Source organism: Pseudocercospora fijiensis, assembly GCF_000340215.1.
Source record: "Pseudocercospora fijiensis CIRAD86 unplaced genomic scaffold MYCFIscaffold_2, whole genome shotgun sequence".
NCBI classification, from domain to species: Eukaryota; Fungi; Ascomycota; class Dothideomycetes; order Mycosphaerellales; family Mycosphaerellaceae; genus Pseudocercospora; species Pseudocercospora fijiensis.
In genome coordinates this window covers 6,181,271-6,207,197 of record NW_006921533.1, presented here as the reverse complement: position 1 = coordinate 6,207,197, position 25,927 = coordinate 6,181,271, and the positions used below count along the sequence as shown (strand labels likewise).

At 45.5% G+C, this 25,927-nt stretch overlaps 3 protein-coding genes across 3 annotated transcripts; all 3 read right to left on the bottom strand.

Annotated features, from left to right (window-relative positions):
• Window positions 1-122: 122 nt before the first annotated feature.
• MYCFIDRAFT_29791 (uncharacterized protein) lies at window positions 123-2,223 on the bottom strand (the record flags this gene model as incomplete). The annotated part of the gene is made up of 3 exons (XM_007924161.1): window positions 123-1,239; window positions 1,975-2,118; window positions 2,183-2,223. 3 exons carry the CDS (start codon window positions 2,221-2,223, stop codon window positions 123-125), a joined length of 1,302 nt encoding a protein of 433 aa, XP_007922352.1.
• A 672-nt stretch (window positions 2,224-2,895) lies between these two features.
• On the bottom strand, window positions 2,896-3,424 carry MYCFIDRAFT_23507 (uncharacterized protein; the record flags this gene model as incomplete). Its single annotated transcript, XM_007924136.1, has 3 exons — window positions 2,896-2,943; window positions 3,008-3,160; window positions 3,254-3,424. Coding segments are annotated over 3 exons (372 nt in total), but the record flags the coding sequence as incomplete, so codon positions are not given.
• A 425-nt stretch (window positions 3,425-3,849) lies between these two features.
• On the bottom strand, window positions 3,850-9,972 carry MYCFIDRAFT_56332 (glycosyltransferase family 2 protein). Its single transcript, XM_007924418.1, has 3 exons — window positions 9,366-9,972; window positions 5,662-9,291; window positions 3,850-5,601 (listed from the first exon to the last, which is right to left on the bottom strand). Exons 1-3 carry the CDS (start codon window positions 9,665-9,667, stop codon window positions 4,215-4,217), a joined length of 5,319 nt encoding a protein of 1,772 aa, XP_007922609.1. The 5' UTR covers window positions 9,668-9,972; the 3' UTR covers window positions 3,850-4,214.
• Window positions 9,973-25,927: the final 15,955 nt, after the last annotated feature.

The window sequence follows — 25,927 nt, the reverse complement described above, 5'->3', positions numbered from 1 at the left end:
TAGTCAAGACTCTTCCTTCAGATCCCATCAGGTGCCCAGTGAGGCCGTAGTATCAACACCAAAATTCCGTAAAATCTCCAATTCCACAAGGCAGATCAGATCTTCCTACCCCCTCACACCCATCACCACTTCCTCGCAATATCCCTCCCCCCAACCTTATTAAACAACCAACTAATCCCAATCATAATCGTGCGTCTCCACGACCTGGGCCAATGAAAGATAGATCCAGATCTCCAAGCCAACCACGCACTATACCCAGTCCATTCCTCCCTTCCCCCAATCACCCCATCTTTCTGTCCCAGATACGCCAAATTCGGCTTCTGCCTGTACTCAAAAGGACCGAGCGTCTCGTCACCGGAATTCAAGGCCTGGGCTAGATACTCGGCTTTCTGCACAGCGACCTCCGCGAGTTGTGGTAAGGAGTAGCCTTCGATATCAGCTGAATCACCTAGTGCGAAGACGCCGTCTAGGACTCGGTCGTTGGTATCACGGACGCGAAGGCGTCGGTCAGTGGAGATCCGCGAGAGCTTGTCATCCTTCTTGACATCGAGTTTCTCCGCGAGTTTGTTAGGTGCAGAGCCCGTCGCCCAAAGCAGCATTCCGTACTTGATCTTGCCACGCTCCTTGGTATATATAGCGCCTTCCTCGACTTTCTCAATATGACTTTCCGTCTCAATCTTAATTCCACGATCCACAAGCTTCTTCACAGCATATTCTCCCAACCTCTCATCAAAATTGCCGAGGATGGTAGGTGCGACGTCGTGAATCTCCAGACTCAATTTCCCATCTAGATGCGCGTACAAATGTCTCATTTCTTTGAACCATAAATCGTAGAGCTCCGCAGTCGCTTCGATTCCGATCGGGCCTCCGCCGACGATGATGATGCGGAGAATTTCTCGTTGCTGCTGGTCAGTGAGATTTGGAGTTGAAGCTGCGTCCAGCATTTCCAGGAGTCTTTGCTGGATCTTGCGAGCATCGTCCGTGCATCGCAGGAAGCTTGCGTGCTCCAGAGCGCCTGGAGTTCCAAAAGCCTGAATGTCGCAGCCGGGAGCCAGAATCAGTTTGTCGTAGGATAGAGTGAATGGATGAGTGTCCTGTAAAGCTTCTTCCGCGATCGTCTTCACGAAAGGTCTGCAATGGACTTCTCGCTTTCCAAAATCAACATTTTCAACGGTGGCTTTGTAATACGCAAGTCCCGGCATTCGATTGCGACGGCGTATAGGTTCTTCTGCTAGTCTGCTCGTGATCAGTTTTCATTCCATTGTCATCGAAATTGTGACATTAGTGCTTACCGGAAGTCAAACATGCCAGTAGCTGCTACCTCCGTTCAGGCCTTTGTGCATTAAGGATTACGTTGCGCGGTGGTGAATTGGTTAGATTGCACGTGATAGATTTAAATTAGGGCTAGCTTCCGTCTTTCCGAACAACCAATTATATACTACTCTACCTAATCCTTTGCCCAAAGGCCTGAAGCCAAACCGCTAATTTTCATCGTGGATTCCGCTATCAAAATACGATCTCGCTACACCAACGACAACCAGCAAATCCAATGTAAGGAGGTTGTAGCCCTACCAATTGCGAGTCTGACGATCCAAAAATCTCGTGTATGCGACGTGTGCGCGCTAAGTTACACCAATTCAGCCGAGCCTACTTCTTAGACAAACGAGTTAGGCGAGACCAGCAATTTATGTTTCCTGATAATAATTCTCGAATTTGTGAAGCAATAGTATCATTAAAATAGCGGATATCCTTGATTACTGAATTATCTAGGAACCGTCTCTATAAAGTACTATACTACGGGTAATGGTTGTTGCGGTATTCGAGCCAATATGCATGTGCTAGTAGGTGGATAGGCGAGCCTGCACCCGCCTAGAACGGTTTGTCGTTAGGCGCTTCGCTAGAATAATGAGATCTCGAATAGCGCTAAACCTAATGTGGTATAGTATAGAAATGGAAGTCACGAGCAGCACACACACGAATTCAACCACGAAGCGCCTGAATGGAGGTAGAGTAGCTGCACTTGCCAGTAGCGGCGTGTATTGAACTGTACGAATGGGTGAAACGACATTGATGTTGTATTTTGCCACTGATAAGGCTTGAGCCAGCGTGAAACCCGACCTGAGAATCAATCAGTAACTTTTGCTCTCACACGACGGGACTGCATCAGGTGAAGTAAACTTACCAGCCCGAGCCGACGATGACCACGGTGGGCTTGGAAGCCATTGCAGCCGCTTTAGCAGTTGTGTATCACCTCTTCGGGAAGATAGCAGAAAAACTTCAGCAGATCAAGAAAGTTTACTTACACAGCCTGAGTCTGAGAACGAAGAGCTACTACATGCGTGTCAGCCATCGTACGGTGATGTCTTGACGTCACATAAGATATAGGCGAGCATCCCGCGATACTTCCACCCTCGCCTGGAGGTCATTTGCTGCAGCTCCCTTGGCAGATCATATTCATGCTGAAATGTTTTGTGCGCTTGATGGTGTGGAAGATTCACCATGGCTCGAGGAAGCCATTCCCGGTAGAACCAAAGCAGGCTTTCGACCAGCTCTCCTTCGTCGGCTCAGCCTTGATACTTCTAGAAGTGCTTCGTTCATGGAGAGATCGAGTACCTGATAGCTTGGTCGAGCCGTCGAATTTCCCATCTCAGAAATCATAGATGCATGCTATGCCAGTCTCAACGCCATACTGCTGAATGCGACCTTTCACGAAGTCATGCCATACCAACAGCGAGCAAGTGCTTGCTCTCCATTCCGAACGCAATGAGCAAAATAATCGCCCAATCCCCATCCCATGATTCCTCCCATGCCCACCATGCCTCCTCATTTCCAGACGCCATCCTGTACAAATACCTCCTTCACTCATACAATATCCCTCTATCCCCATCATCAAAACAACCAAACATAAGCAAACAACAAAAATATAAAAACAAAAAACCCAACCTGAAAAGTCTCAAAAGTCAGCCAAAAAAAAAACTCTCGACCCTCATGTTATCGCCTTGCTTACCCAAACCCTCCAACCCACCCCCGTCCTCTCCGCCATCCTCAACATCCGATTCATAGTCCCTCGCAACCGATTCCTCGTCCCTTCAAAAGAATCATTCATTTTCTCCGCAAAAGCCGTAGAATCTCGAATTTCCTCTCCAATAGCCATCGTCAACTACGCATCCAAAAAAAAAAAAAAAAAAAAATCAGCACAGTTGTTCCCTAGCTTATTGAATAAATATATGTCTGACGCGCTCGACCGACTTACATCTTTCAACATTTTCACCTTCCTACTCATTTCCCCGGCCTGCTCTTCATTCTGCGCTTCCATTTCCGATAGCACGGAATCACTGTATTGGCCTTTTTTGTTGGGGGTTGCAGGTCGAAATCCACCCCCTTCTGCTGCTGCGCCGGGATAAGCGCTGAACGACGGACCTCCAGCGTATGCATGATTCGAGTCATTATTGGCATTCAAACCATAAGGCGAAGAGGATGGATACGGAGGGTTTCTCGAAGAAGAACGGTTATTATTGCTGGCGCTGGAGGCAGGTCGAGAACGGGTTTGTTGGGCATCGTAATTGGAGAAGAGCGCGTTGCGCGCTTCGTTGCGGCCGAATCTACAAGTTTTGAAAGTCTTGTGAGTGCGCGGACGGAATGGGGGAAGAGATATTTGTAACATTACTTACCTTGAAGCCATTGGACAAGTGTTCGTGAGGGTTGTGCTTTTTGGGCCGGTTTAGGGAATGACCGCGGGGCGGGGATATCTTGGTCTAAATTCGGAAGGAGGAAAGCAGATGTTTGGTTGGTATCAGAACAGAACAAGTTGCTTCTTGCAAGTTTGGAGCACAGAACACTTCTGAGATTCCCTGGGTGCAAATTGCAAGTGTCATATGATTGATACTTATCTGTCATTATATTAACATCCCCTGCTAGCCACCAGTGACTAGGCAGCATCTCCCACGCCCAACATAGATCGACTGACTGCTATCATCGTGTTTCTGCCTTTCCAATACTTTTAACATTTTTGACTCCCACTCCCATCATATCCTGTACAAGAACGCCATTAAAATGCTCCTCCTCAATCTGGCGACATTGTCTTGACTGGCGACATTGTCCTGGGGCCTCGTCCACGGAGATGCTATGTGACTCCCACACAAAGTATGACACGAACTCCAGATCTAGCCCATTCCACTCCTCGGTCTGACCAGCCCTTGGATTAAATCGGAGTACTACATGTTAGCGAGCTCGTGATCAATCTGGTGATCCAAGAATGCTCGCTTTTCTCCAATAAGCTGACATTGGAGCTTCTGTTCCGCCAATGCTTTGAGTTGCTTCTTGGTGACGCTGTCCATGTCAACTTCACCTAGGCACTCGCGAATGGCCATCGTGATAGCCTCGTTGGTGGGTCCTTGTGTTTGGAAGGCTGACAACGAGCTGAGATGCTGACTTGGGTTTGTAGAACCAGGTCGGCTGAACTGTGGACCACCAAGGGGTGATCGTGCACGAGGGCCTTGGTACAGCGGCGGTGACTGCATGCCACCCATCAGATTCTCCTGGGATTGGTGACGAGGGCTATACGGCGACCTACTGCCGCTGTTGTGGTGATCGCTCATGCCTCCCATGGACATCAGGCGTTGCGAATCTTGGCCAGCGGGGTTTTCGTTGTACCGAGTCATTTGAGTGAACGTCGATTGACGACCCAGTGCATTAAATGGGCCAGGCGACTGTGGCGGTCGGAATGATTGGTGCTGCGGAAACCCAGTAAGGATAGTCGAGGCTGGCTTGGCGGAGCTATACACCGAGTGCATGTCGTCCATTTCGTAGCCTCCGTCTTGGTAAAGGCCGGTATCCTTCTCGTTGCCATACGCGCGACGACCCGGAAGATTGTTCGCAACGGCGTAGTCATCCCATCTCTGTAGAGGTATACTCCGTGGATCGTATCCTTCGTCGTCGACAGCCACAACTTTCTTGTCACCACGTTCTCCAACCACGACACGCGTGTTACCCCAGGAGAAATCGTCCTGCTTCCAGAAGGAGTACACTGGAAGGATGAATGACCAGATTGGATAGGCCAGGATGTAAATGATCATCCATCCAATGTGCTGCCACTGCCTCTTGATGGTGAAGATGACGGCTTGGAGACCGTATACCGCGGCAAGCATGATGATCGAGATCAGCGGAAATTGCCCAGATCCCGAGGCCACAGTGTAGACGAGGTAGACCAAGTATGCGCATGTCGCTGGCAGGATGACTGTACCGAAGAGATCAATGAAGACCACGAAGCGCATGGAGAAACAGCAAAACCCGCAAAGGTCGACTTGCATCATTTCTGCCAGATTGTGGATGGTCGAATTGATCCAGCGACGACGTTGTGAGAGGAGGACGGACCATTGAGCCGGTGCTTCCGTGAGAGCGTACGCGTCCGGAAGGAATTTGTAAGACATGGACGGGAAGTGTTTGCACATCAGAGTCGTCAGATAACGATCTTCACCAAGAGACAACAAATTCTTCTTATGCAAAGTGTCGATCTGGCTGTCCGCGTACTCTCTGCAAATCTTGTCGGAAATGATGAGAGGTCGCCCTTTATCGGCCGTGCGTAGGCGATACATGCAGAAACTGCGAGTGGTCGTTAGCAAATGAGCCGCCTTTTCTCCAAAAGTGAGTGCAGATACATACCATCCGGGCAAGCAAGTAACACTGCCGAATAAGCTCTCGAATGCCTTCGCCAAGTGGTGAGAAATGTAGTACTCGTACACCTGGATCATCGTCCACCAAGAGCGCTCCTCGTTCTCCAGGGACGTTTCACCACATATACCAGCAATCTTTGCATCGTTCGCGCAAGCTGCGACAAGCCTATTGAGGGAGTCCTCCTTGACCTTCGTATCGGCGTCAACCATGAACAGATACTCGTACAGCTCCGGATCGACACCAATGATATTGTTGATCTGGTGGAACATTTCCAATTCCAGAGGGTTCATCGCCGAGCGGTGGTGTACGCGGTTGAGGAAACTCATGAGCATGATTTGAGAGTCACGCTTACCACGGTTTCCGGGCTTCGACTTGCGCTGTTCCGACTCCTTGCCGACCTTGACCACGACCAAGTATGGAACCACATTTCCCTCGTATTCGTAGAGGCCAGAATAAACTTTTCCATAATTCAGTTGTTCGGCTCCGACACCTACGGACTTGAATGGTAACGCCGGAGGATCTATCTTCGGGTCAACTCCTAGGATGTCCAGGACGATCTTTGGAGTAGGTCGATCATTTCCGCCTCCGACGATCATACCGTCGCAGATAACGCAAATGAGCTTCCTCTTGTTGTCGTAGGCCAACGCAGTGAGAGAGTCTAGACCTTTTCGGAGGGAGTCTTCACCTTCGGTATATGCTGGAACTTGGCAAATGACGAATTTGTCTTGCTGAGACGGTCTTCGTTTGGAACCAAGCTGGAGAGCGGCCAAGAACTTCGTTAGGATGACCGCGCACAAGATGATGGTGAAGGCAAGTAGAATATAGTTGTTCACTTGACATCTGGCGGACTGACGGAAGTCGACACCACCGATGTAGAACATGTTGTTCAAGCAGTTCAGACTGTTCGTGCGGGTTGTGAAGTTGAGGTTCTTGTTCCATTGCTCTGTGATGTCGCCGCCAGGATTGTTGGAGAAGAGCGTCACGACATCAGCTGGGAGGAAATCGTAGGCAGGAAGATGATTCTCCAGGTCGAGAGTGTAGAAGTAATTCGTCAAGTCATAGACCTTCTCGTTGATGATGGACCATTTGCGGCTGTACTTCTGTCCTTCGCTCGCAATGGTGGATCGCTTATAGACCAGCTCGCCTTTATAGTACTGCTTCATGCGTGGCAAGAAGACGTCGATGTACCAGTTGATGTTGTGCAGCTTTGTAGTGGTGTCAGGTTGAAAACGCGGACCGGAGGTGTGCTCGGCGTTGGGATATAGCAGAGTGTTATTGCTCTGGAGCTGGATGGTGTCCGATATGCCCAGGCCAGGACAAGCAAGCGTGAGAGGTGGCACGATATACTCTGTCACGTCAGCTCCCGCAAATGGTTCCATGTTAGTGGTCGTCGTTTCGATCGAAGTATCCGAGTGCTGGAGTTTGTAGAACTTGGTAAGATCGTAAACGCCTCCTCGGAAGGATGCATAGTAGTCGTTCTCCCCCTGGTGATAAGAGACTTCCTTGCGAGACCATACCTTGTCACGGTTGGGGCAAAGGAGCTTGCCAAATCCTATGATATAGAAGACCACTATGCCGTTCATCAAGAAAATAAGTATCACCAACGCCAGCTTCTCTCGCCAAGCCATGCGAACATCGGGACGCTTCATGCGGCCGAGGTGGGTGAGAAGTGGTGAGGGTATCCAGAAAGTCATGGCCCAAACAAGGCTCACCCACATACGTCGGCCTCTGGTGACAGGGAGGATCTCGAGCTCTTTGCCTTCGGCCAGTTCGCCGTCAATCTCTCCCTCGAAGCCGATGTAGTTGCGCTTGTCGTCGCCCTTGAAGCCGAGACCGTAGTCACCTCCGCTGATACTACGGATCGTGTGAGCCTGGGTTGGTGCGAGACTCTTTGCTCCCATCCTACTTGGAGCAACGTGGCTTGGGTTACGAGCCAGCGTTGAGCGACTGCCATCGTCGAAGCCGCCAAAGTTATTCTCTGTGGCGGCCGCCAGAGGAGAATGGGCGCCGTAGCCATCCATGCCAGCAGCACCTACCATGCCGCCAAGCATGCCAGAGCCGGCCATATCGTCTGCTGGTTTCATGTCGAGCATGCTCTCGGCTTCCCAGTAGGCTGCTTCACGCATCCAAATGCGCTCGTGACCAACAATGACCTCGCCGTTGCTCCAACCACGCTCAAGTATCCAGCTTTCGACTCCGTCCTTGCCGTCCATGCATCCCAAGCGGCGATAGCGGTCGACAAACTCTTCCACATCAAAATCAGCGGTGAAGTCGAGTTGCTTGTTCCTGAAGTTTGCCCATTCTGGTAGTCTCCAAGCACGGATTTGGCTCGAAACCGAGCCTGCGGACCATGGAAAGCTTCCCGGTACGTGATTTGCGAGATTCGCAGGCGACTCGTCACTCGGGTGCAAGCACAGCTGAAACCACACTCGGCTGCTGCCCAGCACATCCATGAGCTCAAAGCGACCAGTCTTTCCCAGTGAGATTCCGTGGCCAGCAATTGGGTACAAAAGTTGCCTTAAAAAGCTGTCGTCATCAGTCTCGATTCCGACCTTCTCCAGCACGCGCTGTCTGCGGTCCAGTTCCATTTCACGCTCTCTGGCGGCTGGACCACCAGGGATGTTCAGATCTGCCTCAGCCTGGGACACGGAATCCTTCATCTCTCTGATGACGGAAGACCCAGCTGGCACGATCGGTACACCGTCTTCCTTCATCTCGGCGTTGATGCCGGTGCTGTCGTCGAAGATTGTCTTGAGACAAACGGCCTTGCCGAGAGTCTGGCTTGGAATCTCAATGAGAGTGATGCTGACGCTATCGACGTCGTCGTGGCCGCTGGAAGGCGTCGCAGCACCATTTTCACTGCCACTGGACGATGCGAGAGCGCTTCCATTCCTTATCTCATTTCTGATGGTCTCGTTGGCCTGCATGATGACCCAGTCCACGACTGCTTCATAGATTGCCGCCATCAAGACTTGTCGCTCGTCCGTGGCGCATTTCTTGAGAAGCACTTCTGGATCGAGATCCAGCAATTCTCCCACTTGCTCACAATTTGACTCTAGCTCTTCCTGGTCGACGAGGAATCCTATCGCATCACCGAGGCGGAGTATGGCGGCAAGGACGGAGAGCAGATTTCGCAGGGCCTTACCCTTGATACCAATAGCCTTGAGCGATTCTCGAAAGTCTTCGGCGGCGGCAGTGTCGTCGGCTGTTGGAAGATACGAAGGTGCTCTATACGTGTCGGACTTCCTCAGCAGAGCGTATTGGTTGGGTGATTTCAGGCCCAAGAATTCCCTCTCCTGCTCACTCTGTGAGGTGAGAAGATAATAGAAGACATCAAAAGCCCTGTAGCCTGATTCTGCGGGAATGTTGAGCAAACCGGTTTGAGTGTCAATGCCGGATGACGAAAGGCTGAGAGAAGCGCCGGTGATCTCTCCAGTCAATGCGAGGGTGAAAATGGCGGCCAGTCCGGAGTAGCGAGGCAAGGAGGGATTAAAGGGGGTCAGACAGTGTAAGAATGGCCGTATGGCATTAAGAGCGGTGTAGAAGGTGCCGGGCACGGAAAGGGGGAGGGCGGAGGCAAACGGAGCGAAAAGGGAGGGAGTTGAGTGGTGCAGAGAACTGTGGTGGTCGCGGTCACGGTCAGCTTTCACGTTGCCAGCAGAGCAGGAGACACAGAGTGTGCTATTGCTTACCCCAATATTATGCAAGCGTCTTCTGCTCGACGTCGCGCATGTTCCCAGGTCCTTCGGGCCAGATCTGAGTCGATTGTGCCCCCATATCTGCCATCTGGACCAGTACTCGAGCCGGTCACCCAGGTGTTGACGACCAGACTGGCGCTCGATTCCAGCGCATACGACTGACCGGATGAAAATGCGCTGTGCAATGAATTGAGCAGGGTGGTGGTGCTGACGTGTGCGGTGCTCTGCTGCATCGTGTTCGTCGGTGGTGGGGGAGCGGACGAGTTATTAGAGTAGGTAGACATGCGGTATGCCATGTTGGGCGGTAGAGATGCTGGTGGCCAGAGCCCTCTTGGGGCAGATGCTGGGTGTTGCGCGATCCCAGTAGAGCCGCCGGTTCTCTCGTGAGAGTTCGCTGGTGGTGGCGGCGGCGGCGGCGGCGGCGGCGGTGGTGGTGGTGGTACTGTGTCCTCACTGTGTGCTCAGCTTCTGCTGGCTTCTGGATTGCAGTTGCTCTCTGGACGCCGACGCCGACAGCACTTCCTCTCAACAACGAATGTGGAATTGATCAGTCGTCCTGAAGGCTGAAGCGAATGGCAATAATACTGGTGCAGGGACGGCAAGCGAGTGTTGGTAGGGCTGGCTGCGTTCAGAAGGGCACAATAATAATGCGAAGAGGAGGCTGCAGACAGGAGTTGGATCACTGGCTTGGAGCAGGGCGTGAAGAGGAGCGAATGGGAATCGGGCGTTGGTAGTGCAGCAAGGGGCCGGTTCAACAGTGATGGTACCAACTCTAACGACCAATTCAGTCGCAGCGAAAAGTAGGTACAGTAGTAAGCATGACTGACCAAGCTACGATTTGCACACGCGACACACACATGAATAATTGCACCGCAATGACATTGCTTCGAACATGGATACGAGAAGGATTGTTTGGCCCTCTGCTTCATACGGGTGACGGAGTGCTCGTATTCAACTGCACCAGCGTGGACGGTCAATGAATTTCTGTGGTCGAGAGAAGCGGGTGGCGGCAACATGGTCGCGAATAGCTCACGCTAGACCAAAAATAGGCGGAGAGCAGCAGGTGAGCTCGATGAAACTGCGTGCATGCAGACGCAGACGCAGACGATATTACGCGTCTCCGTACTGCAGTAGTCCCATTCCCACACTGCATGCGATGGCGATGGCGATGGCGATGGTGATGACAATGGCGATGGGCTGGCCTGGGCTGGCCTGGGTTGGGCTGGCCTGGCCTGTTGGTCCACCAGCGATCGTCCCGTGCTCGTCGTGGTGGGGAGAATAATAATAATGTGCAGACGCTGATGCAGTAAGGTGACTAAGGCACGGGAAGTCGGGAAGCAAAAGGCTGTCGAAATGCCAGGGCCATGGCGCACAATGATCCACGCCTGGTCCGAGCCACCGTGCGCGTGCCACCGAGAGCACACTCGGCGTGCGTTGTGCTGAGGCCCTGTCTACTTGCAACAGGTTATAGCATAACCTAGCCGTAGATTATAACAACTCTTCTAATAACCAACCTGTCTTATATAACAACGATTATTAAATCGTTAGTTATCGCTATGCTCGTAAACTCGCTAAGATTATACTATATATAGTATAATTAGTATAACTAACTCTTAAGAAGCTTTTAAGCCTATCTATGCGCCCTATAGACTTCCGGTATAGCGCCGTAGTATCTACCTCTTTCTACGTCTTACAAAAGGAGCTATATAGTAGTTAATAAGATATAGGGTAGCGGAGGTAAAGAATAAGATATAATAGAGCGATTATTAGCGGTCGTATTGTCGGTAAGCGCTATTACTAGTACGATGCCGTTATTGCTCGAAGAACTACCTAAATTGCGCCGCTATACGATATATCGACTACTAGGACGAAGGTTAGTTTAGGTAAACTATAGTAGGATAGAAAGCGAGGCATTTCGAGTACTATATAGTCCGCCGAAGTACTATTACGAGCGTACGAGGTTAAAGTAACCGGTATTGTACGCGTTAGTAGAAGAGCTATAGAAGAATAGTTTAGAAGGCAAGAATAGAAACAAATACTCTATTAAGTTACGAGTTATTTTTTTTCTTATTATAGTCGGATATAATAGGAGCCTTAGTAACCTTGCTAACGACTTTAGTATAGTAAGAGAGACACTACGAAGGATAATCTATGCCGTATCGCGCTGTTTATATCGTATAGCGAAGGAATAGATTAAATTGCTATAAAAGGACGATAAACCGCTATAGTCTAAGGATACCGACGAAGGTAAGTTCTAGCTATATTTTAAGGGCATTATAGGCGCTATCGACGGCACCTTATTAATAGCTAGTCTATCGAAGATTAATAGCAATCTATAGCGTTATCGGAAGGGCTATATTATATAGAATATAATAGCCGCCTATAACTTGTCTTTACGCTTCTTATATATAATACCTAGATACGAAAGGTTAGTAATAGATAGCACTATATTAAGGAAGGCCTATTAGTTAGGCTTCGACGTACTAGATAGCTACTTCTATCTTATAGACAGTAGATATTCCTTTAAAGATCTACGGCTCTTAGTACTATATTAGAAAATACAATATTACTTTTATAAGTAAAGCGAGGCAGAAGAACGACCGACTAATTATCGAGAGATTTACAACCTCCGCTATACTTGGCTTCGTAACTATGTCGAGAGGATATTTAGTATTATAAATAGGCGGTTTAGGCTTATTAAAAAGGGACTAAATAGCTAGTCGATTACCTAATAAAGTCGCTTTATCGTCGCCTATTATATTATCTATAACTTTATCCTATCTAATAGTCGATAACCGCTGTCTTTAGAGCTAGGTCTCCTTCTAACTAACGCTAAATTAAATGCCGCTTAAGAGGCCGATATAACGGCTAAGGTTTACGTCGATAATAGGCGCTACGCCGAAAAGGTTAAGAATAAAAGTTATGCTAATTATCGTAATAGAATAGCGAGGTAGATATATACTAAATACGACGGTAATTAGTTAAGAACTAGACTTAATATAAGGGCTTAAAAGTAGGAGGTACTACTTAGAGTACGGCGAAGGATGTAATAGGGTTTAGTAGATACTTATAGAATATAAAGGCAATAGCTAGGGTTTAGCTTTTAGTAAGAAACTTAGTATAGATTCGAATTCTAGGCTTAAATCGTGCATTTAAGTGTTAGAGCCAAAGAGGCTATACGTAATTAGCATATAATTAGGCCGAGTAAAGCTAGGGTCTTAGTGCCTTAGGCAGGGCTTAGCGCTTAGCGTTAGGCTAACTCTCCTACCTTCCTCCCTCTCCTCCTAGATCCTTATCGAATACTACCTATACCTACTACTACCCTATCTACCTACTAATATAACCCTTCTTATATAGTATTCGATCTACTCTTTAAGGGCAGTAGCTAGATAGTCCTTATTTCAAGCTTTTAGCGGTATAGCTACGAATAAGACTAATTTAACTATATTGCGCCCGAAGAACAGAACCTATACGTACTATTCTATCGAAACAACCGTACTAATTATTAAGCAAGGCCTTCTATACGGCCTATTACACTAAGTTAAGCATACTAAGCCGATATCTACTAATTCCGCTATATCCTTATCTTAGGGGCTAATAATATATTATTAGTGTCGCCCCTTATAATAGCTAGCTTATTACGAAACAACAACTATGCTACCGCTAGTAGCACTAGCAACGATAACGCTAGTAGCACAGTGCCTGCTAAAGTGCCTACTAAAGTGCCTACTAAAGCACCTGCTAAAGTGCCTCCTACTAAGGAGCCTACTACTAGGCCTGCCGAAGAACCTATAATTCTAGGTAACGACCTAGAGTTGCCTATTAACGACATTCTTAGTAATATTGTTAACCGTCGATATAGCTAACTAGCCTTTAGCCCTTAACTATTAGGGAGACTTTAAGAAGCTACTTAAAACAGGCTTACTGCCCTACGTTAAGAACAATAGCTAAAGGATAATCTCTTCGAGCTCCGTCGCCTTTAGGAAGCCCTAATAGCAAAACTAATAGCGGGACCTTCTTTACTACCTATCTAAAAGAAGGATGCTAAACTCAAGGACTATACTATATTTAATAGCTCTAGTCGGAAGCAGTATAACGACTATATTCGTAACTATAAACTCAACTAGCGCAATGCACTAAGAGCGCTACTAGACGACTATTCCTTAGTCGTATACGCTATATAGTACATCAATAGCGACCTAAAGCGTATATAGGATAACTATTTCGACTCCCTTAATAACTAGACTGCTATTTAGTAGCAAACCTATAAAACTATTATACTAGACACCCTTAGAAACCCTATACTAAGGCAATAATATACTTAGGACCTGTATCTTCGAGCTAAATAGAAGACTAATTAATCGGCTCGCTTATTTGAAGCCTATTTAAAAACCCTTAAAAACGACCTTCCGCCTAAGACTAATTCTATATAGATCTCGGAAATACGCCCTAAGCTTAGATAGGAGCTTATTCTCGAATTAGACCGCCGTCGTATATTCGAATAGGCTAACCTAATACGTATTTAATTTATAGTTAAAGTAGAAACAGCTAAACGAGCTATCTAGCTTTAGCAACGACTAGAATTAAGGATCCGACTAGCTAGTACTAACCGTAGCAACCGTAGTAGCCGCGGAGGAAACTAAGGTTCCTATTAGGACAACAATGCTAACAATAGGAATAGTAACGATCGTAGAAGAGGCCGTAGCCGGCGGCTATATAGAGGAGGCCGCGATAGGGGCCGCGGAAGGGGCTCGTATCCCTATAATACTAACCGCTCGGCTAATAATAGCAATAATAGCTACGGTAGTCTACTAACTAGGTTGAAGTGCTTTAATTGTAACAGTACTAGCTATCTACTAGGCTAATACGACAAACCTAAGGACTAGGCCCGAATTGACCGTGCTTCCGCTAAACACCGAAAGCACCTCTTAGCGGCTAACGCTACCCCTATAGGCTAGCCTTCGAAAAAAGAGTAAGCGCCGCACTAACTATTAGCCTCGTACGGCGTAAGACTATCGATATTATGCTAGCTATAACACGCTCCTACCTTGTATAGGATACGAAGGGCACTATCTATTAAACTAAGGTTATACTAGATCTAGGAAATTCAGTTAGTGCCCTTATTAGCTATCGCCTAGCTAAGTAATTAGACCTTCGATAACTGCCGAAGACCGACCTGCTAACCCTTGCTTAGTTTAATAACGCCCGGCACTTAACCTATAGAGCCTACTATATTCCTATAGCTCTAAAGGACGACCTCGGAAATAAACGCCTACTAGACTTTACTGCCTACGTAGTAGATATAGACAACCTATATAGGGGAGCTACTATTGTTATTAGCAACCCTATTCTTAAGTACTACGCTATAGCTATAGACCTAGGCCTCTAGAAGTAGCGATTTAGAATCGCTAGGAAAGAGGACATTAAATACATTAATGTTAGCGAGTGCCCTAACGATATTAGGGTCCTGTTTATTAGCAACCTAATACCTGCCTTAGCTAATCCGATAGCTAATCTTCTCGGTAGAGATAACGATGAACCTATACCCCCTAATAGTATAGACCCTAATTAGCTCTCTCGTATACTAGTACCTATTTAAGAAACCTATATTAATGTATTTAAACACTACCTAGCATCGACATTGCCTATATTTAAAGAGACGGATTATAAGATTAATATTATAGAGGGCAAGGAGGTTCCTTTTAGCCCCCTCTATAGCCTTAGTAAACGAGAGCTTACTATACTACGTAAGTACCTAGAGGAAAACCTAGCTAATAGTCGAATCCGATATAGCAATAGCCCTGCTAGTGCACCTATCCTATTCGTACTAAAGAAGGATAGCGGCCTACGTTTATATATTAATTACTAAGGACTTAATACTATTACTATTAAAGACCGCTATCTACTTCCGCTTATTAACGAGACCCTCGATCGCCTTTCTAGCGCCTACTTCTATACTATACTAGACATTAAGGATACGTACTATCGTATCTGTATTCGTAAGGGCGATAAATAGAAGATAGCCTTTCGCACTCGTTATAGCTATTTCGAGTACTTAGTTATGCTATTTAGGCTAGCTAATGCCTCTGCTATATTCTAGTCCTACATTAATCGGGCCCTCTCGGGCCTATTAGACTATCTCTATATAGTTTACCTAGATAACATCCTAGTTTATATACATTTACCTAATATTATAGAATACTAGGCCGTAGTACGTAAGGTCCTCGACCGCCTACGAGCCTATAGACTATATTACAAACCTTCTAAATGCACCTTTGCTACTAAAGAGGTATTATTCCTTAGCTTCTTTATTTCAACCGAGGGTATTAAGGCTAATCCTAATCGGATTAAAACAATTACTAAATAGCCTATTCCTACGTCTATTAAGGAGCTTTAATCGTTCCTCGGCTTCGCTAATTTCTACCGCCGGTTTATTAAGAGCTATTTACGGTATGTAATGCCCCTAACTAAGCTTACTAAAACTAAGGCTAACCTAACTAGAGAGTTTAAATAGACTAATAGAGCACAAGCCGCTTTTAACGGCCTAAAGCAACGCTTTACTAATGTCCCCTTATTATACTATTTCGTACTAAGTAAGCAGATCCGAATTAAGACTAACGCTTTATAGTTCGCTATATCGGCTATTATATTATAGCAATTAGATAATAACTATTACTAGCACCCGATTGCCTTCTTTTTACGAAAGATAATCGATATAGAACGTCGATATAAGACCTACGAGTAAGAGCTCTTAGTAATCGTAGAAGCTTTTAAGCATTAGCGCTACTATCTTAATAGTGCTTAGTATACAATTTAGGTCTATATAGACTATAACAACCTCCGTAGCATTACTAAGGTTACAAGGGTTATAGGTCGATAGGCTAGATAGGCCGTCTACCTCGCTAGGTTCGATTTTAATATATTATATCGGCTAGGCGTAAGTAACCCTACTAATAGCCTATCGAGGCGGCCTAATTACGATAGCGAGACTTAGTATATCAATTTATTGTTTCTAACCCTACAGTATAAGATTGCTATAGCCCGTATTGTTAATAAGTAAGCGTAGGATAAGCGGACTTCTAGACCCCGCGGCGGCAACAAATACTATAGCGGAGTTGTCGTTCTTCTAGTGCACGTTAAGAAGGACGTAGATCGCTCGAGCTATAATAACTCGATTAAAAATATTACTATCTATAGCGATAGCACTATAGAAGAGGTTATAGTAGTTCCGGCTGCTAGTACTATTAGATATATATAATACGTACCTCGTTCGATAGTACGGGTGCTATTAAATAACCTTACAAATAGGGATAGTTAATCGTTTATAGATAAGCTGTTGCGTGCTTAGTAGAGGGACGCCTTTGCTGTCGAGCGCATTAATAGGCTTATAAGTAGGCGAACGACTCGATCTAGTAAGAGTAATTAGTCGATCGACGACAAAGGTTATTTGAAGTTTAAGGGCAGATATTATATCCCCGCTAAACAATCGATTAGACAAGAGCTTTTAAAGAGGCACTATAATAGTAAGCTCGCTAGTTACTATAGTATAGAGAGGTCGCACGAGTTACTATCGCGTATATACTACTAGCTAAATAGTAAGCGGTATATAAAGGAGTATATACAGACCTATGCAGTATACTAGCGAGTTAAAGCACCGAAGCACTTGCCGTTCGGCGAGTTGTCTTCGCTCCCTGTTCTAAAGAAGCTATTTGCTAAGCTAATAATAGACTTTATTATAGGCCTTCTACCTACTAGGCGTAGGGATAGCAAGGACGTATATAATGCTATCCTTGTTATAGTAGATCGATTTACTAAAGGCGCTCGATATATCCCGGCGCGGAAAGACTAGACTACTATTAATATAGCAGAGGCGCTATAGAGTAATATCTTCTATACCTATTAGGGAACCCCTAAGGGGATAGTCTCCGATAGGGGCTCGACATTTACATCTTACTATTAGAGCGAGATTTGCTTATAGCTAAGACTAAAGCATCGGCTATTAACAGCCTTCTATCTATAGACTAACGGTCAAACGGAGAGGCAGAATGCTACCCTATAGCAGTACCTACGCAGCTATATTAATAAGAACCCCGAGGATTGGGTTAACCTCCTATAGCCTATAGAATTCGTATATAACAATAGTGTACATTTATTAACTAAGATCTCGCCCTATATAGCTATAATAGGCTAGAACGCTACTATACTATAAGACCTACTATCGCTCGAGGCCGAGCGTAAGGAAAGGGAAGCGCGTTAAGTACTAGAAACGCTAGCGGTAATAGAACGTGTCTAGAAGATGCGAGAAATCTATACTAAGATAGCCGAGAAGTTAATAAAGGCTTAAGAGTACTAAAAGACCTACTACGATAAGCGCTATACACTAATAACCTTTAAGCAAGGCGATATAGTTATACTTAGTATAAAGAACCTCCGCATCCGCAAACACCTATTACCTAATAGCAAAACAAGGCCTAAGCTCGCACTAAGATACATTAGCCTATTCCGCATTCGAGAGGCTAAGGGCATATAGGCCTATTAGTTGTAGCTCCTACCTTATTATACTATCTATAATACCTTCTATATATCCCTCCTTAAGCCGTACTACCTACGCGAAGGGGATAAAGCCCCTATAGAATACGAAGATATACTAGCGGATAGTAAGGAGCTATAGTCTATAGAACGTATTCTATAGCATCGCACTAGGTAAGGCAAGAAGGAGTACCTACTAAGATAGTAAGGCTATTTACCTAAATAGGACTCGTAGGAAGCTAAAGACTCTTTTAAAGATATAACTAAGTTGTTAGATAAATATTGGACTAGTATAAAGGACAAGAAGAAGGCTAAGAGGCTATAATGTTACTATTAGGGCCTAGGAACAATGCTACCCCCGGGGTGCTATTAAGCTAACTAATTAGAGGCAAGCAATTGTTAGCAAAGGACAATAAGACTATACTACGATAACGGATGCGTACCGAGCGTTAATAAACGCGCTATAACTATTAACTAATCGACTGCTCTTTCGAGGATTCTACCTCTTTACTAATACGCCCTATAGGTCCCCCTTTTGTTCTTTATTCTATCGAGGCCTCGAGACCTAAGCGTTCGACAAGGGCGACGTATATACGCGTACAAATAACAGTAATAAAGGTAATAGTATCGCGCTACGAGCTAGCAGTACGCCGGCGGCTAACGCGGCTATATTAGTAACAGTATTACGGGGTGTATTATTAGTCGAAGAAGGAAATCGAAAAGCAAGGTAAAGTTAGCGCTAAGACGACTAGCGTCGCTATTATTAACATTACTTACTATTATTACTGCGCCTATAGACACAACCTTACCTATACTACGAACCTAAGGCACCTTTAATTAAAACTTTAATTAAAACTTTAAGCCGCCTAAAAGATTAGGCGACTAATAGACTAACTAAGGGCAAAACTATAGAGCTAAGCTAGCCGGGGTCGATCTTGCAAATAATAGGTTACTTCTCGATCTTTCCGACCCTTTAAGCGAGGCGAACCTCTACTACTACACTTATAATAGCCTTTACCTATAGAAACTAGAAGAACTAAGTTTTTTTAAAAAGATATAATTAGTTAATACTTAAAGGCTGCTAAACCTAACTAATTTAGGCTAGTAAAACTACGATAGTAAATAATAGCTCTCGTAATAATAAGAACAACCCTCGGAAGCGGACAAACCCTCGGAGCGGACATTTCTAGGTCTGTTAGAGTAGACGCAAAGAACTCGTACGATATTACTTAGAACGGAGGCAGTGCTATAATACCTCGTACGTCTATCTATTGCAGTAGGGAAGACGCGCTCGTATTGTAATTAGTCGAAGGCCCTTAATTCTTATAGATATATATCACTTTATAGTTTATTATATATAGGGATAGTATAGTTAGAAGTTAGACATTGTGTTAGAAGGTGAGGTTTAATATAGTTACATAATTAGGTAGTTAAGTATTTAATTTAGCGCGGGCCGAGCAGCTTATTAGACTTGCTAAGTTAGCGGTAATAGAGGTCGTAGAACATAGACAGGCTACGAGAGCGCGGCCTTTAGAAGGGAAGCGTATGTTAGAGCTAAAGAGGCTATACGTAATTAGTATATAATTAGGCCGAGTAAAGCTAGGGTCTTAGTACCTTAGGTAGGGCTTAGCGCTTAGCGTTAGGCTAACTCTCCTGCCTTCCTCCCTCTCCTCCTAGATCCTTATCGAATACTATCTGTACCTACTACTACCCTATCTACCTGCTAACATAACCCTTCTTACATTAAGGAACATTACTATCGCCTCTTCCGCGGATAGGCTCTTCTCTAGTCGAAATTATAGTAGGGTTGAATTCGTAGGTTCTTAGCAAACTTCTACGATACTAGAGTTTAGGTTAATAGGGTATAGCTTTTTTTTATATAATAGCACCCCGTACGTAACTACATTTTGCTAGTAAAAATTAATAATACCTTTATACAAATTAATAGTATAGCCGTTAGCGTGCATTTATACTAAAATTCTATCCTAATCTACGAATTCTCGTATCGAATAGTACTAAATATATACTTCTTCTACTATTTCTAATTATTGTTATTAATAACAACCTATTGCCTATATCCTAATAGTAGTATTATTATAGTACGTATCTACCTTCTATTTGTTGCAGATATGTATTCTAACGGATATTAGACTTAATGTCCGTTAATATAGATAGGAAGTACTCCTTAAACTGCTCCTAGTTTATACTCGAAGCGACCTTATAATAGTTAAATTCCCCGTTCTTCTTTGCGACCTCGCGTACTAATAATATACGATTAGCCGTCGGTATGTCTATATTCTTAAACGTCTTCTTATCTAGTAGCCGCTTTATAACGTTACTAACGACTAAACTAGCCTTAGTAGTAGCTAGCGTATTAGCGCGTTGCTCGTCCGCTAGTTTCTTCGCTAAAGTACGTTCTTCCTTACTATTCTTTACTACCTTTGCGACTATTAATACTATCGGCTCGAAGACCTGTTATAGTAGCTGCCTAGAAAGCACCGATAAGTCCTACAAGCTAGCCGCTATGCTATAAAGTAATGTCGGATTTAAGTTGCCTTAGCAGTAGGGGCCCCTAGCGAAGCAAGTCGCCTAGTTAGCCTAGGTCGCCTAGTACGCCTAGTACGCCTAGTACGCCTAGTACGCCTAGTATACCTAGTACGCCTAGTACGCCTAGTACGCCTAGTACGCCTAGGTCGCCTACTTAGCCGTATAATGTAACATCTTAGGGACTCCCGCAGAGGCCGTATATAGTAGAACAACACGTTATATATTAATATACGAACGACGGGACTATACTAAACTACGCGTACGTATATACGGACGATAGCAAGCGAGATATATAGAGTCGTAGAATAGATCCGAGTAGTAGGAAGGAACCGGAAGGCAGGGAAGAGCTAGGAGAAATATATTTGCTTAAGAGCGGTTAAACGAGTTCGCGCACGCGCGCTACGCTAGTTAGCTAGGAGACAAAGGCGCTGCGAGATAGCGGACAAGCAGGACATACGTACTTGCGCTTACGCGTCGGACGCGCTAGACGGCCGTAGGGCGGAATACTAAGGAAGGGGCTCTCCCTTTAAGGCACCCTTCTTCCTTTCTTCGCAGTTCGTCTTATATAGATAGCAGCTATATTAATTTAGTGCTCCCTTTAGTTTAGTTTAAAGTTTCGTGTATATTCTTACTGCTTAGCTACTAACCCTTACATTACGAACTGCCTTAAAAAAAAAACGCCTCTATTAAGATAGACACGCCCGACGAATAGATTTAAAACACAAGACCTAACGACGTACCCGATTTTTCAAGCTTAGTATAGAATGAAATCCCCGCTACGCGCGAATAGCTAGATTACGCCTACGCTACCGACCCGGAACTGCTCGTTAACCTGCTTAAGGCTTATAAAGATGCTACTCGTTTCCTCTTAGTCTCCCGTACTAGCCTTAGTACGGCTCTTAGCGACGCGAATGCTTCTATCGCGGAAAAAGAAGATAAGGTAGGCCGCCTCTAGTCGTAGCTCGCCTCTACTCGCCTAGGCGCCGCGGTATCCGCTTCTTATCTATTTATACCTACTTCGAACAAGAGTAAGAAGCTAAGCGACCCCGAACGCTTTACCGGCAAGCGTAAAGTATACGAAGAATTTAAGATATAGGTTAAGATCCGCTTTCTCGCTAACGCCGACTACTATCCGACTAAAGCTTTAAAGACCGGATTTATGTTTTCTCTACTCGGTAGCTCCGCCCTCGATTCCTACCGCAGCCTCTTAGAAAATGTAGAAACAACTATAACGGCTACTATCTAGAAGGCCCTCGACGCTAGTTTCGGCGACCCCGACTATAAGCAAACTACGCGCCTAAACTTAGACAAACTTAAGCAAGCAAATAAGACCTACTAAGAGTACTATACCGCCTTCTAATACGAGATTAGGTACGCCGAATACCCCCCGGACGTCGCTAAGTAGATCTTAGTACGCGGCCTTAGCGAAGAAATAATGCTATAAGTCCGCGATAAGGATACGGAGAATCTAAACATTACCGAACTATACGCCTTACTTACGCGTATCGATAATACGACTCGAAACTTTGCGAAAATTATCGCTAACTACGGAGGCGCCCGTACGAATGCCGGTCGCTTTACGTCGCCGTTCGCTACGCTACCGTCGAAGTTATAGATAGCTTAGACGCCGGCTTTAGCACTAGCTCCGGCTATAGCCCTAATACCGCTAGGCGCCTAGCCTACCGCCGATCCGATAGATTTAAGCGCTGCCTCGCTCGGCGCCCGTCTACGCGCGCCCCTAGTAAATAGTAAGCTTTCGGAAGAAGAGAAGTAGCGTCGCCGTACGGTAGGAGAATATATCTACTACGGAGTAAAAGGATATATTGCTCGCCTCTACCTATCTCTCGTCGGCCGGCTAAATACGCTAACGATATAGCGAGTCGCCGCCGCGAATGTTACGACTCTAGATACGCCTTTACCGGCTAGCGCTACTCCGAGCGGCTAGGGAAAAGCTTGAACCTTATATATAGTCGCTTACAAGGTTCATTCGTTCTAAAACTGAGAGTATCTGCTACTACCTTCCCTTTCTCTAGCTCGGCTATAGAGAAAGAGTTAGTCTGCTAGCCTTTCGTAGTAGAAACGTTAATAGGAAACTAAAAGAAATTATTGAAAACTGCAGCTCTTATTAATAACGGCGCAACCGGCTACTTGTTTATAGATTACGACTATACGAGAGAGCTCGGCTTAACGTTCTAAGACCTTATGTACGCTCGGGAGTTAGAAATGTTTAACGGTACGACCGCGGCCGCCGGCAAGGTGACCTAGATCTGCTACTTATCTATTACTATCGGCCTGTATACCGAATATATTATATTTTTCCTTACGAAACTCCCGAAGACTTACCCCGTTATTCTTAGTCTTCCTTAGCTTAAAAAGTATAACCCGGTTATCGACTAGGCCTCCGAATCTCTATCCTTTACGAGCAAGCATTGCACTAAGCACTACTTTAACGAATCTAGTTCTACCTCCGATACTCCCCGAGATCGTACCGTATTCGCTATTAGCGCGGCTGCCTTCTCGCGTCTTGCCCGCGATAAACGCACTTAGATCTTCGCTATAATAATATAGGATATCGAGAAGGCTATCCGAAAGTTCGACGAAGAACTAACGGATCTAAGAACGAAACTACCGAAGGAGTATTAGCACCGACTCTACTAGTTTTCGAAGAAGAACGCCGATATTCTACTACCGTACCGGCTAGGTGTCGACTATAAAATCGAGCTAATCGACGGTAAGCCGCCGCCGTACGGCCCTCTCTACTCGATATCTCGAGATAAGCTCCTTATACTAAAGAAATACCTAGAAGACAACCTGTAAAAGGGCTTTATCCGCCCTAGTTCCTCCGAAGTAGCCGTACTAGTTATATTTGCCCGGAAACCCGGCGGAGGTCTCCGTTTCTATATAGACTACCGGGGCCTTAACGCGTTAACGAAAAAGAACCGCTATCTAATCCCTCTCGTAAACGAAACGCTCGAACGCCTTTCGAAGGCTCGCTAGTTTACTAAGCTCGACGTAATCGCCGCCTTTAACGCGATCTGTATTACCGAGGGAGACGAATAGTTAATAGCCTTCTAAACCCGTTACGGCCTTTTTAAATACCTAGTCTTGCCGTTCGGACTCTGTAACGGACCTAGCACGTTCTAATTATATATTAACGATACGCTTAAAGAATTCCTAGACGCCTTCGTCTCGGCGTATATAGACAATATCCTAATTTATAGCAAAACGAAAGCGGAATACTACGAATATATCGAAAAGGTACTTAAGAAGCTCGTAGAAGCCGGACTATATATCGACATCGATAAGTGCGAATTCTATAAGTAAGAGGTGAAATTCCTCGGCCTTATTGTCTCTTTAGAAGGTATTCGAATAGATCCCGGCAAGATCGAAGCCGTTCTAAACTAGGGAGTACTACGAAACGTAAAAGAAGTCTAGGGCTTCCTCGGTTTTGCTAACTTCTACCGGAGATTTATACGGAATTTTAGCGGAATCGCCCGTCTACTTATAGCACTTACGCGGAAAGACGTTAAATTTGAATAGTTACCGGCCTATTAAGAAGCCTTCGACTAATTACGGCAAAGTTTTACGACCGTACCGATCCTATAGTACTTCGACTTCGATAAAGAAACGCGCCTAGAAACTAATACTTCCGACGGTATAACTAGCGCCGTTCTCCTTTAACGAACGACCCCGGAAGATGCGTAGCTGCCTATAGCCTACCTCTCTAAGAAAATATCCTCCGCGGAATACAATTACGATATCTACGATAAGGAGCTCCTCGCAATCGTTAAGGCTTTCGAAGAATAGCGTCCGGAACTCGAAGGTTCTAAGTTACCGATCTAGGTTAGCTCGGATTACAAGAACCTTATCTACTTTCTTAAGAGCAAAATCCTTAGCCGTAGGTAGGTACGCTAGAGTAAGTTTCTTTCCCGGTTTAACTTCGTTATTTAGTATACGCCCGGTAAAGCAAACTTATAGGCCGACGTACTTACGAGGCGTAACGGAGACTCGCCTTTAGATCGAGGTCCGTAGCGTAAAGAACAGTCTATCCTTAAGGAGTACAACCTTAGCTAGGAACTATACGAGCTCCTCGGAGACGACTTTACCGGCCTAGAGCCTCTTATAGCATCCTTTATACTAATAGCCGCTCCTGCCTTTCTTAGAGACGACGATAGCTCAGACGACGAAGATACGAGTTTAGAAAGCTTAGATAGCGACTAGGAAAGCGAAGAGGAAGTATAGGACCTCCTCGAACCTACCTAGCTCGAATAGTAGCTTACGACAGCATACGCCGAAGACGCTTTTACTAAAGGTCTAATTCAAGCTTTATAGAACGAGGAGCGGTTATACGAGAACGTTTCTCTCTCGGAGTACGAGCTCCGTAGAACTCTACCGCGAGCACCCTGTATAATATTTAGAAATACCCTCTACGTCCCGGACTTCGAAGATTTACGCGACTAGATTATGCGTTCCGCTTATAACCCTCTCGGAATAGCACATCCCGGTCGAGCTAAGATATTGTCTTAGCTCCGGAAGTAGTACTACTAGCCTAATCTATACTAAGATATCGACCGATTCGTTAAGAACTACGTAGTATACCGTAGGGCGAAAGTAGATACGCGTAAGCCGCAAGGGCTGCTAAAACCTCTTAAAGTCCCTCTACGACTATAGTAACATATTTTAATAGATTTTATTATAGGCCTACCGAAAGGATCCGATTTTAACGGCCTCTAGTTTCAAAATATGCTAGTCGTAGTTTGCCGCCTTACGAAACGCAAGAAGGTATTAAATGCCCGCAGCCTAACTGCAAAGAATATAGCTTAAGTCTTCTACCGGGACGTATAGAAAGATATAGGCCTACCTAAATCAATTGTATCTAATCGCGGCCCGAATTTCGTTACCCGTTTCTAGAAGCGCCTCTACGAACGATTGAAAATTTAAGCGCGCCTTTTAACGGCTTACTACCCGCAGACCGACGGGTAAACCGAACGGGCTAACGCGCAGATCGAGCAAATTATTAGGTGCTTCTACAATTACTACTAAAACGACTAGCTAAGATTAACGCCTTCTATTGAATTTGCTATTAACAATTGGGAGTCGGCTACAACTCAGACTACGCCGTTCTACGCCTTTACTAGATTTTACCCTCGAACCGGTATAGAACCGATAGAGATCGAACTAGAGCCCCCGGTAAACGATCCGGAAAGAGACGCCGATACCTTCGCTCTTTAAATAGCCTAGACCTACTAAGAGCTCTAGGACGAGATAAGGTATGCCTAAGAAGTATACGAGCACTATGCTAATTAGCGTAGACGCGCCGCGCTAGATTACTAGGTCGGAGATTATATCTACCTCGACTTACGATATATTAGAACTAACCGACCTTCGAAAAAGCTCGACTAGAAAAATCTAGGACCCTTCCGAATTATAAAGAAAATCGGCATATACGTATACGAACTAGATCTCCTAGAAAATCTCAA